Genomic DNA, 14,540 nt, shown 5'->3' on the forward strand with positions numbered 1-14,540 from the left:
GTACCGTTTGGGCTGGGGGAAGAATTCTTTGTCCGGGAGTTGGGGGGTGAGCAGCGAGAGGGAGGTGGCGGCACTGAGTTCTAGTAAGTCAGAGATACATTCATTTTACAGTGTGGGGCAGGAGTGCTAATGGCCACCTGTTTCTTGGTTTGAGAACTAACCTGTGGAGGATTATAGTTCAGAGAGAACCCAGCCCTCTTGGAGGTGGGGAGGTGAGGGCCAACCCGGCCTTGAAACCGCACATCCAGCTCCAGCCCCCTTTGTTCCCCCTTGGGACACCTCCTCCTCACCATCTCAAACCCCTTCCTTGCTCTATCAGTTTCAGAAAGTGAGAACTGGTTTACCTTGTATGTGTGCTGCCCTGGGAGGCAGGGGAGTAGAGCAGGGAGGAGCAGAAAGACACTAGCCTGGCTCTGCATCCCTGGGTGGCAGTCTCCTGTGTTCCCTGTGGCCGGAGCCCAGACGCCTCAAAGGCTGATGTGAAATTAACCAAGAAGCAAGAGTAGCACATGGCATCCAGGAGACTTGATCTTTATTTTGTTTCCAGCCTGGCCGAGGGAGATCAGTGGAGTGTGGCCTGGAGGGGAGCACGGAGGTTCCGGCATGGCCCCAGGATCTGCCTGCTCTGCCCAGAGCCTCGGCAGGGGTATGGCTTTCTTCCATCTGTGCTTCCCAGAGCTGGATCGGAACTCAAGGCTGTCCCCAGGTTCCTGGTGTTCTTTCCTCATTATCCTCAGATTCTTTAGCTAAAGAAAGAGCCGAACTCAAGTCCAGACAACAGATCAGGCCAGAAGTGAGCCAGCGTTGGGCACATAATGGACGCACGCTCTTTATGCACACCATTGCTGCTGGGCTCTCTGCCCCTGCCTCCATGGGGCAGACCCCTGAGACCCCCTACTCCTGTCCACCCTTGCCAGACACTGCCCCACCTTAAAACCCCTGGAAGGGGCAGCAGCCACTGGGGACACTGGAGACATGGGCGTGCTCTGTGTGGGCTGCCACCTGGAGCAGGGTCCCCTGGCCACAAGCTCTGGGGCTCTCTGTTGGTCCTTGCTGGTCTGGGGTTTGGGGCCTGGCCAGGTGGCTGAGCAGAGCGTGAGTCATGACTGTGGCAGCTGCAGGGGTCCCTGAAGCCACCAGCCCCAACACATCGACCTCTGTGTCATCTGAGATGCCACGAAAGATGAGGGGACAGGCCCAGGCGCCAGCTGCAGACTCAGCCACCAGGTTGCTGAGTAGAACCCCGGTGCTTGGGGACAGGTGTCCAGAGCCAAAGGAGCTGTTGAGCGAGGAGGTGAGAAGGAGGACGGAGCCGCCGCTGTCCACGGTGGCCAGGACACTGCTCCTGGGGGCTGCAGCAGCTTGCAGGAGTGCTGGGCAGGGTGCAGGGCTGGGCCCTGTGGACTGTAGAGATGCTTCCAGCAGCTCCAGCAGTTCTGGGCCAGCTGAGGGGCTGGGGGTGGTGAACAGGATGCCCTGGGGCACAGGTAGCTGCAGGGCTGGCTCCAAGGTGGGCCTGGGCCCGACTGAGGGGCCCTCCAACCCCAGGTCTTCGGCCAGCAGACTCAGCAGGGCATCCCCGGAGAGGTCTGGAGTGGGGGCCAGTGAGGCCTTGTGGAGCACAGCTGCCAGCTTGGTGTTGGTGACTCGTGTCCCGGGGCCCAGGGGTGTCCCGTTAGCATGGCAAAGTAGTGGACAGAGGCCCTTGCTGTCCTGGGCTGCCAGGGCGCTGGCCAGGGATGTGTCCACCAGAAAGCCCTTTTGAGCCAGTGAGATGGGGCCCACCAGCAGGTGTGGCCAGGGCAGGCGGCCGAAGTGAGTGTGCAGCATGTGCAGGGCGGGCAGAGCCGCGGGCAGCCCCAGGCCGGGGGCCAGGGTCTGGGCTGGGCCCGATGTCAAGGCAGTGGAGTTGCCCGAGGAGCTATTGTGGAAGAGGCCCCAGTACATGGCACCTGGGAGGAGACAAAGGGGCCACACAGGGGTCAGGGGCACTCGGTAGTCCCAGGTGGAGGTCAATGACTTAGCCTGGGGTTAGTGGTTACTGACCAGGCCTGGAGATGGGGATTAATAACCAGGCCTGGGGTCAAGATCACACTGATCTGGGATCAAAGGTCACAGCCTAGGGGTGGGGCTACTGCCCAAGTCTTAGGTCCTGCTCACCAGCCAGCCCTGAGGTCAGGGCTGCTGACTGCCCGAGTTCCAGGTCACTGCTGAGGCCCAGGGTTGGGGTCGCTGTCTGGGGTTGTGGGTTACTGACCTAGCCCTGTGGCGTGAGGATGGACCACTGCCAGACACAAGGCTGCTCCAACTCCAGCATCCACGATGTTGCCCCCGGCAACAAACAGCTCTCGACCCAGGTGGGAGCACTCAGCTGCAGTGAGAAAGGGGACTGTCTTGAGGTGGGGAGCTGGGACCAGTAACCCTGCCCCCTTCTTCCCCTGAGCTACTCCTAGCACTGACCTGCTGGGCTGATGATGGCGCTGTGGTGGTACATGCCAGGCCTGTGGGAGTGCCCGCTGGCTGGAGCGGCCCCAGAGCCCAAGGTTCCCGGAGAGGCACCACTGCTGCAGAGCTGCCTCACGGCCAGGGAGAAGCTGACGGCCAGCAACAGCAGGGCAGCCACCAGTTGGGCCCAGGCCCCGGGCAGATGGCCAGCCTTGTTCCTGCAGAGAGCGATGTCCTAAGCCAGGGCCAGGCAGGAGGACATCCACGAACCCCTGGAGAACCCAGGGACTAATTCCCAAAAGGTTTGGTCATGCTTGCAGGAGGAGAAGTTTGCCAAGGAGAAAGGGTCTCCTGGCAGAAGACACAGCCTTGTGAATGGAGACGTGGAGACAGGAAGGAGCTTGGGGAGGGTCTCTGGAGAAGAGGGGGTTGCACAGGTAGGGTCCAGCCAGTCCGGAGGGATGCCTAGCGGGGCTTGGCAGGCTCCAGGAGCCGGGCCTGGCCAGGTGTAGCCAGAACCAACCCGCCCAGCAGGTGCCTCCTGCACCAGGGGGTGGGGGCTGGGAGCCTTTGGCAGAGCAGCCGGCGGGGCTGACTTAGTACAAATGTCCCTTCGTTCCCACAGACCTTGGATTGACTGGCACTGGCCAGGCTTGGGGCTGAAGCTGGTGGGGGGGTGGGGTGGTCCCTGCCTTCAACCAGAAGGTTCCTGGGGCTGGGAGGGACTTGCCAGCCTTAGGCCTGAGTCACTGAGTGCCCAGACCCCTCCCTGACTCACCCAGAGGAGTCGTGGGGCCTGGAGGCATCCGGAATGAGCTGCTCCGAAATCTCCTCCTCTTCCTCCTCGGACTCCAAGCTTGGCTCCCAGACCTGCAGCTTCTGGTAGAGCACAGGCCCTGCTTCGGGTTCCATGGTTCCACGGTGCCTGCTCTCCTGCCTGCCTGTCTTCCAGGCTGAGTCTCAGGAGGCTCTGCCCGGGCTGGTGGGTGGGAGGTGGAGGAGCCCTGGGGAAGGGTGGTGTGGAATCTAGAACAGGTCTGGGCAGGGCACGGGGCCAGGGAGGCTGTGTGTGAACCCGCCCCATTAAGGCACAGGGCCTGAGGGGCTCTCGTGGCAGGGGACCTGGTTTAGGGGATGCAGGGGAGGAGGAGCCTGGTCCTGGGGCCACAGGCCCTGAGACCCAGGACATCTGTGGGCCCCTCCCTTTAGGAGGAAAGAAAGTGAAAGTCACTCAGTCATGTCCGACTCTGTGACCTCATGGACTATACAGTCCATGGAATTCTCCAGGCCAGAGAATACTGGACTGGGTAGCTCTTCCCTTCTCCAGGGGATCTTCCTGACCCAGGGATTGACCCCAGGCTTCCTGCATTGCAGGTAGATTCTTTACCAGCTGAGCCACTGGGGAAGCCCCCCTTTAGGGGCTACAGCCTCTAAATCTCTCCTGTTCAGGCTCTAATCTAGGAACAGGGGAAAAAGAGGACGGCAGTACATTGAATTTGATCAGGGCTCAGCATGTGGCTAGATTCCGGTATAGGGGGGTGTCTGGTCTCTGTCTGGGGTCAAGGCTCAGCCTGAGGCCACTCCAGGGATCTGGGCTTCCCTATTTGGGGAAGCAACTTGGGTGGTGAAGGTATCAATACCTCTCTGGGCCTGTCATGAACATCTTGTCCAGCAGGTGGCGCCATAGACCTCTTGGGGAGCCCCTGCCTGGAAACCAGGTGTCCCAGACTCCTTCACTCTGGGGTTCACGTTAAGGAGCTGTTTTCTGGCAAAGCTGTAACTCCAGAGAGTGCTACAGTCTCATTCCTTTTCCAGTCATCTCTCTCCTAACCACGCTCGACTACGAGGGCCTCAAACCCCAAACCATCTGCCACACACTCTCAGCAGACTACCTGTCCTTCTTCACATAACAAATCAAAGCTGACACACAAAGACACCCCCCACCCCCATATCAACCCCCAACTACAAACCCACCTTCACACGGCTCCCGTCGAAAAGCCGATCTCTGCCTCTGGTTCCGGCCCCGAGCCCTCCCACTCCCTGCCTCTTGCCTCCCCCGGGAGCTCGCTCTCTCACTGACCCCTTCTCTCCTGTAGTTTCACGTCTTCTCTACGGGTTCCTTCTCAGCATTTAAACAGGGTCCAGTCTCCAGAAATTCCCTTTGCTAGGTATGTGCCCAACAGTCACGTACTAGAATGTTCGTAAGTGCACGAATTGGAACAGTCCCATATTCGAAAGCTCACACATCCATTATCAGGAGAGTGAGTGGTGTGGTACATGGGGAGTACTCTGCAGTGGTGAGAATGAGGGCTCTGCAGTTGTATGCGATCACATAGATGGATCTTACGGGCACACGAGGACTGGAAGAAGCCAAAGCAGAAAGAGCACATCATATTTGTTTCTGGCGTGGCGGTTTAAAGACCCTTTGCGGGGTGGGGGTGTGTGTGTGGGGGGGGGTGGGGGGAGGAGGTTGCCTGTCCACCTTGTCTTTTGGGCTTCCCTGGTGGCTCAGCTGGTAAAGAATCCGCCTGCAATGCAGAAGACCTGGGTTTGATCCCTGGGTTGGGAAGATCCCCTGGAGAAGGGACCAGCTAACCACTCCAGTATTCTGGCCTGGAGAATTCCATGGACTGTATAGTCTATGGGGTCGAAAAGAGTTGGACACGACTAAGCAATTTTCATGTGTAAATTACAAGAACAGGTGAAACCAGCCTCTGCCATTACCAGTCAGCAGGAGGAGGCAGAGGGGCGTCTGGAATGCTTGGTGATACTGTTTCTCCGTCTGAGGTTGGTTACCTGGGTTCCTGACGGTGAAAGTGTATCTAGCTATACATGTGACGTGCACTTTTCTGGAGGTATATTGCATTCCAATAAAAAGCTTTGAGAAAGCTTATCTTCTACACTAGAATCACAGCCACAGAAATCATCTTTTCATCTCATCTGACTCTCCAGCCACTCCTCTTTCCCTCAGACTCTTCACAAGCAGGTGGAGTGGTTCTCTAACTGGTGTGTTCGGAGTTAACGCTTCCCAGGTAGTGCTAGAGGTGAAGAACCTGCCTGCCAATGCAGGAGATGTAAGAGACGAGAGTTCGATCCCTGGGTTGGGAAGATCCCCTGGAGGAGGGCATAGCTACTCACTGCAGGATTCTTGTCTGCAGAATCCCATGGACAGAGGAGCCTGGTGGGCTATAGTCCATGGTGTCGCAGAGTCAGACATGACTGAAGAGACTTAGTATGCACGGACAGGGGTTTGTTAAATCCTGATTGCCCGGCTCCATTCCCAGAAGTTCTGATTTTGTAGGTCTGAGGTAGGGACCAGAAATTTGCCTTCTGAACTCCCAGGTGATGCTGCCACCGCCAGTCCTGAAATGAGCACCGATCTACAAAAAATATACACCTGCTGTCGCCTCTTCCTTGCCTATCTACCCACCACCACCACCCTGCCACCCACTACAAGCTGGTTTCCACCCTCAACCTGCCAGAGAAACCTTCCGTTTCTAGGTTTTGTGATTTCTTGGACCAATAACCCATCAACCAGATGGACATACCATCATAGGGTGGCCAACTTTTTATTTTGCCAAGGGTTGAGTGAGGGGGTCATGATTACGATCTGAGCTCGTTTTATAAAATAATTTCACTTCCTGTTAATACAATGTGGGAAGGTTGTAAGGTCAGAATGAAAGTCGGTCCTTCCTTCCTAAGGGAAGGCAGCTGGGAACCCTGAGTATCTACTGCCCCGTCCTCAGCCTGGCCTCTGGGCTGCTGGCACTGGCTCCCTTCACCCAGCTGACACTCTTTGGTGCCTGTCCAGCCAATCTTCCTCTGTCCTTAGACTATGCCCTGGCAAACTCTCTGGGACCAAGACCTCCACTGACTGGGTCTGGGGGACCTTTCCTGGGTGGTCTTTATCACTCCCACAGCTCTGGGCCTGGACAGCACTGCCCACACCCCCAGAGATGCTTATTAGCTAAGCGTCAAGTAGATGCCAGACAGGCTCTGGGGATGAATGGTGGTCAGGCCAATGGGCAAATGGTGCCAATCATTTCCCTGGGAGTTGGGAGTGGAACCAGCTTTTGGAAACCAGGGTTTGGTCCAGTTTCTGCCACTGACTTGCTATGTGACTGCAGGCAAGGTGTCTTGACTCTATTTCTGTAAATAGGATCCTCCGTGGGTCTGTCCTCCCAGGATTGTCGTGAGGCTTTGACAAGGAAGAACGTTTAAAGCATTTAGGCCAGTGCCTGGTACCCAGTAGACTTCAGTTCCTAGGACTTCTCTGGTGATCCAGTGGTTAAGACTTCGCCACCCAATGCAGGGGGCATAGGTCCAACCCCTGGTTGGGGAACTAAGATCCCAGATGTGGTGCAGCAAGGCCAGAAAATTAAAACAAAAACATGAGTCCCTTCCTCTCTGTTCTATGGGCCTCTGTTGGGCTGTAGTCTGCCAATCTGCAAGCCTCATAATTGCCCAGCCATGAGACCAAAGAGAGAACCAAGACGGCAACAGAAACATCAGTGATTTACTGGGTAGGGAATCTTATAAGTCCAAAGCAAAGTCCTGGAGCGGCACCCCACCGTGGACACCAGATGGGAGGCAGAACATGGCAACAGTCTGCAATACTCAAGCAAGAAGGTGGCTACCATTTATAGGGGGAACTGACGTCAGGTTGGCTCACCAGTTAACCAGGGAAATCAGTGGCTGGGGCAGGGGGCAAGAACGTTATGATTAAGAGGACTGGATAGTCATGTGAGTATGGTGTAGGTGAGGCAGAGACCAGACAAGCAGAGGATGTGTGGAGAGCAAGAGAAGAGTCTTCTTGAGTGGCCGGACCATTGAGACCACCATCAATCTATAATGCTGAAATGATATGGATAAGCTTTACTTCTTCAACTATTCATACACACATGCACACACACACACATACCGGATGCCTCCAAGTGTGAAGTGTAGGACTATAGATTCCCTCATGCCTTCATCATTTATTTTTTAAATTAAAGTACAGATGACTTACAATATTATATCAGTTTCAGGTGTACCACACAGGGATTCAATATTTTTAGTCATACTGCATTTAAAGTTATTGCAATGCCTATATTGACGACTTCATTCTCTTATCCTAATAGTTCTCAACTTCATCCTAACAGTTCTATGCATTAGAATCATCTGTAAGCTTAAAAATAATACCCAGGCAGGCCAATTAAATCAAAATCTTTAGGTTGGAGATTCATCAGTTTTTAAAAGCTTGCCAGGTGTTTTTAAAAGCCTTCCAGGTGTTTTCAATGTACAGCCAAGGTTGAGAACCTCTGTCTGATCTAGCCTGCTAGTTCAGGGATTTCTGCAACTAGAAAAATGTCCAGTGATTAACAGAAATATGTATCCCAATGTGCTAATCCCTTCCCGTCCCCAGTCCCACATCAATGGAGTCAGCATCCCTGGAAGTGAGCTCGTCATCAGGATAGTTTTTCAGGCTCCCCAGGTGGGCTTTCCTGGTGGTCCAGTGGTTGCATGTCCACCTTGCAATGACGGGGACTGCGGTTCCCTTCCTGTTTGGGGAAGATCCCACATGCCGTGGAGCAACTAGGCCCTGAGTGTCAAAACCACTGAAGCCTGCATGCTCTCCGGCCCGTGAGCCGCAACTACTGAAGCCCTGAAGCCTGTGTGCCTAGAGCTCTTGCGACAAAAGCCGCCTCAATGAGAAGCCTGAGCACTGCAACCAGAGCGCAGCCCCAGCTGGCCGGAACTAGGGAAAGCCTGCACGCGGCAACAAAGACCCAGTGCAGACGGAACCTGGTTAAATGAACGAGAATTTTAAGAGATTCTTCAAAAAAAAAAAAGCTCCCTAGTAGAGTCTAATGGGTGGTCAGATTTGAGAACTGCTTCCTCTACTAATAGGTGCATTTATCAGGCGCTCACTGGGTGCCTCTTCTGCTGAGGGCGGGCAGTGAGGAGCCTGCAAACAGCCAAAGGTGGGTTGTCCTCCAGCACTCCTGGCTGCTCCTACAAAAGGGGCAATGAAGGATATGGGCCCAACAGCCAGCTTTTTTCCAATCCCTTCTAGCTGACTTTCCTGCTCACCGTCTCTGGCTCAGATCTGCCGTGAGTGTGCATACTCACCCATGCATGACCTTATAAATGGACCCTGGGACATACTGAGATTCGACTCTAATTATAAACTTGGAGGCAATGAAGTGTGGTAGGGGGGAAAGAATTGGCTTTTCCTTGCAAAATGACTGTGATATAATCAGAGTATTGGTATTTAAAAAATTAAAAAAATCAGCCCAAGTGATTCTAGCTGCAGATAGCACCAGAAAGGGCTTTTGAGCAAGTCGGGAACAGCCTCAATACCCGGTGTGCATGTGCCCCGTCACATCCCACTCTGTGACCCGTGGACTGCAGCCGCCAGGCTCCTCTGTCCATGGGATCCTCCGGGCAAGAATACTGGAGTGGGTTGCCATTTCCTACTCCAGGGGATCTTCCCGACCCAGGGATCAAACCTGCGTGTCCTGCGTCTCCTGCATTGTCAGATGGATTCTTTACCACTGGGCCCCCCAGAGGAGGCAATATTAGAATAGGTGAGCCTAGCCCACTTGTGTGCCCCTTTCCATAGAGGAAAAGTTCGTCTTAGAGCCAGAAATCGAATTAGGGAACTTCAGCTCCAGTAAGAAGTCATTACGTGGTCAGTGTCTTTTCTGAATATTTCTAATCAGAAGGCCTGAGTCAGGAAGCACCTCTGTTGTCCCCTTCCTGGCAGCATCTAGTTCTGTAATTAACTAGATTAAACTGCTTTAATCTCTGTAAAGTGTTCCAGTTGCCTGTGGGTGCCAGTCCTCTGCTGCTGAGAGCCTCATTCATCTTTGATGTTACTTCCGGTAGTGGGTCTGTCAAGCGTTAGGCTGCCTTCTCTCTCTACCGCTTCTTCCTAATGGCACCCAGATTTTTCCTACTGGAGAATTATTCCTCCCCACCCCCATGATGTGTGGATGTGTGTTGATCGAGGAAAAAACCCAGGACCACTAGATGGTGGTAGCACACAACGAGCTGTATGAGAGTGACTCCAGGACGGGCTTGCAGTCAGGGCAGGCTCCCCATGGTGGGAGCCCTCCTGGGGCCGCCCCCTGGAAAGGAAGAGGGCAAGGGGCTTCCCCAGGGAGAAGGGACTATGAGGGGGCGTTTGCGTGTCTAGATGAGTCCCTGGATCAGAGAATTCCAGAGAGCAGCGGTGGCGCTGGGGCCTTTTGCAGCCCTGGGGTTTGTCTTACCTATGAACGGTAGATGTTGGGTGCAGTTTTACAGGGTGCGTCAATCAGGCAGGTGCTAGGGGGCTTGAAAATAGGGTTATAACTAAAGCACCTGAGTGTGTATAAATTTGAGTCTGGCTCCGGGCTGGATGGGAGTGGTAGCTTTCGAGCTAACAGATCCCAGCCTGCTGTGAAGTCAACACCATAGAGGCCAAAACACAACACAAGGGCATCTATAGCATAAAGAATCTACCGCAAAGCAGGAGACCCCCTGCAGTGCTGGAGACCCGGGTCCAATCCCTGGGTTGGGACGATCCCCTGGAGAAGGAAATGGCAATCCCCTCCAGCGTTCTCGCCTGGAGAATCCCATGGGCAGAGGAACCTGGCGGGCTACAGTCCATGGGGCCTCAAGAGTCGGTCACAACTTAGTGTCCGAACCGCCGTAGCCCTTTTATATGACAGCCTAATAATATCAAGTGGCTGCCTCCCCCGTCTCTCTCTCACTCTAGGAGGGGAGCAAGCAGATCTTTCCTCAACCCACCCTGCTGGTAATATAGTCAAGGCTATATTTTCTGGGGTTAACAGTTGAGAGAGACACACACACAGAGAAACTAAAACCCTGTACTAGCTGAGACTGCCTGGAGCCAAGCGTGGGAGCGCTGCGGGGAGCCCTCTCTTCTTTCTCTTGGTGCAGCAGCTTCTGTTTTCCCTCTCATTGTAAACTGGCTATTTCCCATCCATGTGAGAGACAGCAGCTGTCACTCACCCTCCAAAGCCTACGTCGCCTCTATTCGAGAGAGCAGCCGGATGGAACTGAAATCTCCCAGTGCCAAGTGCAAATTCCTCAGGGGAGCGGGGCTCACTCCTGACCCACCCAAATGGGCTGGGTGGTGTAAATACGGTGGTTCCAGATGAACCATATAATCAAAGCCATGGTTTTTCCAGCAGCCATGTATGGATTGTTAGAGTTGGACCATAAAGAAGGCTGAGTGCCGAAGAGTTGATGCTTTCGAGTTGTGGTGCTAGAGGAGAATCTTGAGAGTCCCTTGGACAGAAAGGAGATCAAACCAGTCAATTCTAAAGGAAATTAACCCAGAATATTCCTTGGAAGGGCTGATGCTGAAGCTCCAATACTTTGGCCACCTGATGAAAAGAGTTGACTCATTGGAAAAGACCCTGACGCTGGGAAAGTTTGAGGGCAGGAGAAGGGGGCAACAAAGGATGAGATGGTTGGATGGTAGTGTCATTGACTCAATGGACATGAGTTTGAGCAAGCTCTTGGAGATAGTGAAGGACAGGAAAGCCTGGTGTTCATGGGGTCGCAAAGAGTCACACACGACTTAGCGACGAACAATGACAACACCACCCAGCACCTAAACCTTTGAGATTTCCCCAGAAGGTTCTGAGAAACATAAGGAAATTTTCAGACAGAGCGATTTACTTCTGCCAAGGACTTAGCTCTCAGAGACCCAGCATGTTTCACCCTACGCTGCTCACAAAATAATAGACCGCAAGGCCTCAAATACAGAGGATTTTACTATGGTATCGGTAGACTGAGACAGGACAGGGTGCGTGCCCTGCTTGAGAAGCAAGTGCTGCTTGATTTGGCTTGTAACTGATGGGCTAACCTCTTTGTTGATGTAACGCCATCCTTTCCTTAATTTTAATTCTCTCAATAACTTTGAGAGACACTAAGTCCCTCCATTAATGAGGCTTCGTACCTAACTGAGATGGTCCACTTCAGTGCCAATCCTGATTTAAGGAATGCAATGAGAAATAAATAGTTCATAAAGACATTGGCTGCTTCTGGGATTTTCAGAACATGCTGAGGCCACAGCTCAACGAGGCTCAAACGAGGCCAGTATCTGGTGCTCCGTGATAATTATGTAATGATGTAATTTATGTGTAAAGGTAAACACAACCGTAGGTATGGATGGGAGTTCATTATTTGGGTCTAGCACGCTGTCCCTTCCTTCCTGGGCTTCAGCTTTCCTGGATGCACAATGACTGAGTTGGACTAGACACTTTTCAAAGTCTGCATTCGCGGCTGCAGGGTTTATGACTTCCAAGACACGCTGATTTTTCAAGGACATGGGCCAAGATGAGAGAGATTAACATGGCATCTTACAATGTTGACTGTAGGCTCATGTGGAGAGGCTTCCTTATTTCTGTCCCACCTCTCAGCTTCTTGGTCCTTGAGGCAGAATATATACCAGCAGAGAACAGTGGTTAACAGTGATTTAAAAACTTTTTTTTTTCTTTAAAGTTGCACCATTCAGCTTATGGGATCTTAGTTCCCTGATCAGGAATCGAACCCATGGCCCCTGCAGGGGAAGCAAGCAGTCCCAACCACTGGATCACCAGGGAAATCCCAATTTTCTTTTCTTAGCACATTCTGAGATAAGCATCTTCGAAAACTCAGCATCTACACTTCTTGACTTCTTTCTCCAATATCCTGTTGAAATTGCCTTTGGCAGAGTGTTATTGGTGGTTGCCTAATTGCCAAATCTGGATGATGCTTTTCCTTTCTTAGCTGACCCTGGAGTGGTTGACCCACTGACCACCTTGAAAGATTCTATTTCTCCCACTTTAGCATCCGTGATGCTATGCTTTCCTGGCTCCCTTCGGCCCCTCGGGTGTTCTCTAAGAGCTCTCCTTGTCGGCCTGGTTCTTCTCTGAACTGGGAAGTGCTGGGGTTTGCGGGGGCTCAGGCCCGGACCACTTCTTTGAGCTCTTCCAGCTCTGATGCCTTCCTTGGTATCCACCACCACCGCCTTTCTCCAGGTGTCTCCCAGCTTCCGGCCACAGCTGGACTTTTCTCTCGACCGCAAGGTCCTCACTCTCAATGTGTGAACTCATCACCTTCCCTCTCCCACCCCCACCCTCCTCCTCCCACATTCCCTCTCAGCAGAAGGTGCCAGGATTCACCCTGCTACTCACGCCAGAAACCAGAGAGCCATCCTCGGCTCCTTCCCCCCGCCCCCTACCCCGTTCTGTATATCCAAAGCAGCCATCAAGCCCCAGAGCTCCCAGACTACCTGGACTCCATCCCTTCTCTGCCTCCTTCTCCAGGGACAGGCTCTGTATGAAGCCCCTGCCCAAGGATTATCTCACCCAATCTCCCATGGGCCCTGGGAGGCAGGTATACTTGGAGACCTTGAGTTGACATCTGTGTGGCTTCGGAACACAAACCCTTAGCCACTGACTTGAATCTGTGGTAAGAACGTAATTTTTTTTCTTTTACTGTTACATGAGCATTAACAATACTACAAATGATTACTAACTAGTCAGAAAACCAACAGCAAACTCACACTCTATTGACATTCATCAGAGAAAATAAAAGCCGGAAACACTTCATGCAGCGGTGCTGGGACAGACTGGGACCTGGGATCCTTTGCTTCAGTGCTTGCACCTGGACACGCCTCTTCTGGAGCAACAAGATACAAAGAAACTGTATGGGACTAAAAATACCTGCGTGCATGTGCAGCTGGGACAAATTCTGGACAAAAGATAAAAAGAGACCAGAAAAAGGAAACCCAAACCCAACTGCCACTTTTGAAGAGCCTGGAGCAAAAGCAGGATACTGAACATGTCCACTGCACACATCACCTCCTAAAGGGTTGGCAAAACGCCTGAGCCCCCCCTCCAGCCCACCCTGGGCACACCCCTACCCTCACCCTGCATGAGGAAGTTTGCTGTCCCCTCCACCTTTGGAAGTGAGCTTGTTTGTCTTCGCTCCCCCTGCTGCAGCAGAGACCCCAATAAGGCCTTGCCTGAATTTCTTGTTTGGCCTCTGGGGTCAATTTCTATTGATTGCTGTGTATGCGTGCTCAGTCCTATCCAACTCCTCGTGACTCCATGGACTGTGAGCCGCTAGGCTCCTCTGTCGATGGGATTTCCCAGGCAAGAAACCTGGAGTGGGCTGCCATTTCCTTCTCCAGGGGATCTTCCTTACCCAGGGATTGAACCCACGTCTCTTTGCACCTACTCCTGCATTGGCAGGCGGGTTCTTTACCAGCTGAGCCACTGGGGATTGATTGGGGAAGGTCAAGAACCCTCGTCTTGTTAGGTCAGTTAGGTAACTGTGCGCCTTCAGGAAGGCCTGCTGGAAAAGCTTACCTCTTTACTTCTCTCCCTCCTTCCCAGACTGACAATCTTGAGACTAGTTTCCTGGGATCTGAACACCTGCCTAGCGCCCTCTAGCTGAAACCAGCTCGCCCTTGCTCGAGGAAGGCAAGAGCACCTGGGGCTTGTTTTTGCTGCCTTGTGCCATAGCACAAATCCCAATAAGCCTTGCTTGAATTTCTCATCAGATCTTCATCAATTTCTATTGTCTAAAGAGCCCAAGGACCCGAGTTGGTAAGACCATGAGCCCAGAAAGCAGCCACCTGGCTCACCCACTCCTCAACCCCTAACTTCCTAAGTGCAGAAGGGCCCCTTGGATCCTAGCCTTCCTCTTCATTTTGTTACTGACACAGGTTCTTGGACTCTTTAACTGATAGAAATCAATGAGGAGCCAGACAAGATATTCAGGCAAAGCTTTACCGGGACTCTGACTCGAACTACAGCAGCAGGGAGTGAAAACAAGCCCCAGGTGTCCTTGCTCCTCCCTGAGGGGGCATGCAGGAGCTAGTTCCTTAAATGGGCTAACAACAGGGGCAGGTCTGTGGGCTGGGTCAGCGGGGTGACTCAGGGGGTCTGCCCAGGCCACCCAGTGGTGCCCCTGTGCAAGGATCACGCTTTTGTTCCCAGCACCTCAGGAGTGGCAGTTGGCCTGTGGCCTTCCAGTTTCTTTGTATTCTGTTGCTTGGGGAGATGCTTGTCCAGGTGCAAGCATTCCACTAGAGGGTCTCAGGTCCT

The 14,540-nt window shown here is 53.1% G+C and overlaps 1 protein-coding gene across 3 annotated transcripts; it reads right to left on the reverse strand.

The window, feature by feature from the left end:
* Positions 1-515: 515 nt before the first annotated feature.
* On the reverse strand, positions 516-13,859 carry GGT6 (gamma-glutamyltransferase 6). Of its 3 annotated transcripts, XM_060395329.1 has the most exons (5): positions 4,086-13,859; positions 3,224-3,449; positions 2,461-2,663; positions 2,258-2,371; positions 516-1,952 (listed from the first exon to the last, which is right to left on the reverse strand). In XM_060395329.1, the coding sequence occupies exons 2-5, from the start codon at positions 3,355-3,357 to the stop codon at positions 931-933; spliced, it is 1,473 nt and encodes a 490-aa protein (XP_060251312.1). In that variant the 5' UTR covers positions 3,358-3,449; positions 4,086-13,859; the 3' UTR covers positions 516-930. The 3 variants fall into 3 exon arrangements, with proteins under 3 accessions (XP_060251312.1, XP_027830909.1, XP_012040919.2); XM_027975108.3 differs by having other exon boundaries at positions 3,224-13,859; XM_012185529.4 differs by having other exon boundaries at positions 1,217-1,361; positions 2,254-2,371; positions 3,224-13,859.
* Positions 13,860-14,540: the final 681 nt, after the last annotated feature.

Source organism: Ovis aries, chromosome 11, assembly GCF_016772045.2.
Source record: "Ovis aries strain OAR_USU_Benz2616 breed Rambouillet chromosome 11, ARS-UI_Ramb_v3.0, whole genome shotgun sequence".
NCBI lineage: Eukaryota > Metazoa > Chordata > Mammalia > Artiodactyla > Bovidae > Ovis > Ovis aries.

Coding starts and splice junctions, on each gene's coding strand:
- GGT6 (XM_060395329.1), bottom strand. CDS start 3,357: ATGGAACCCGAAGCAGGGCCTGTGCTCTACCAGAAGCTGCAGGTCTGG. Junction 2,664..3,223: donor AGGCCCCACGACTCCTCTGG/GTGAGTCAGGGA, acceptor CGCTCTCTGCAG/GAACAAGGCTGGCCATCTGC. Junction 1,953..2,257: donor TCCTCACGCCACAGGGCTAG/GTCAGTAACCCA, acceptor GTCTCCTCCCAG/GTGCCATGTACTGGGGCCTC.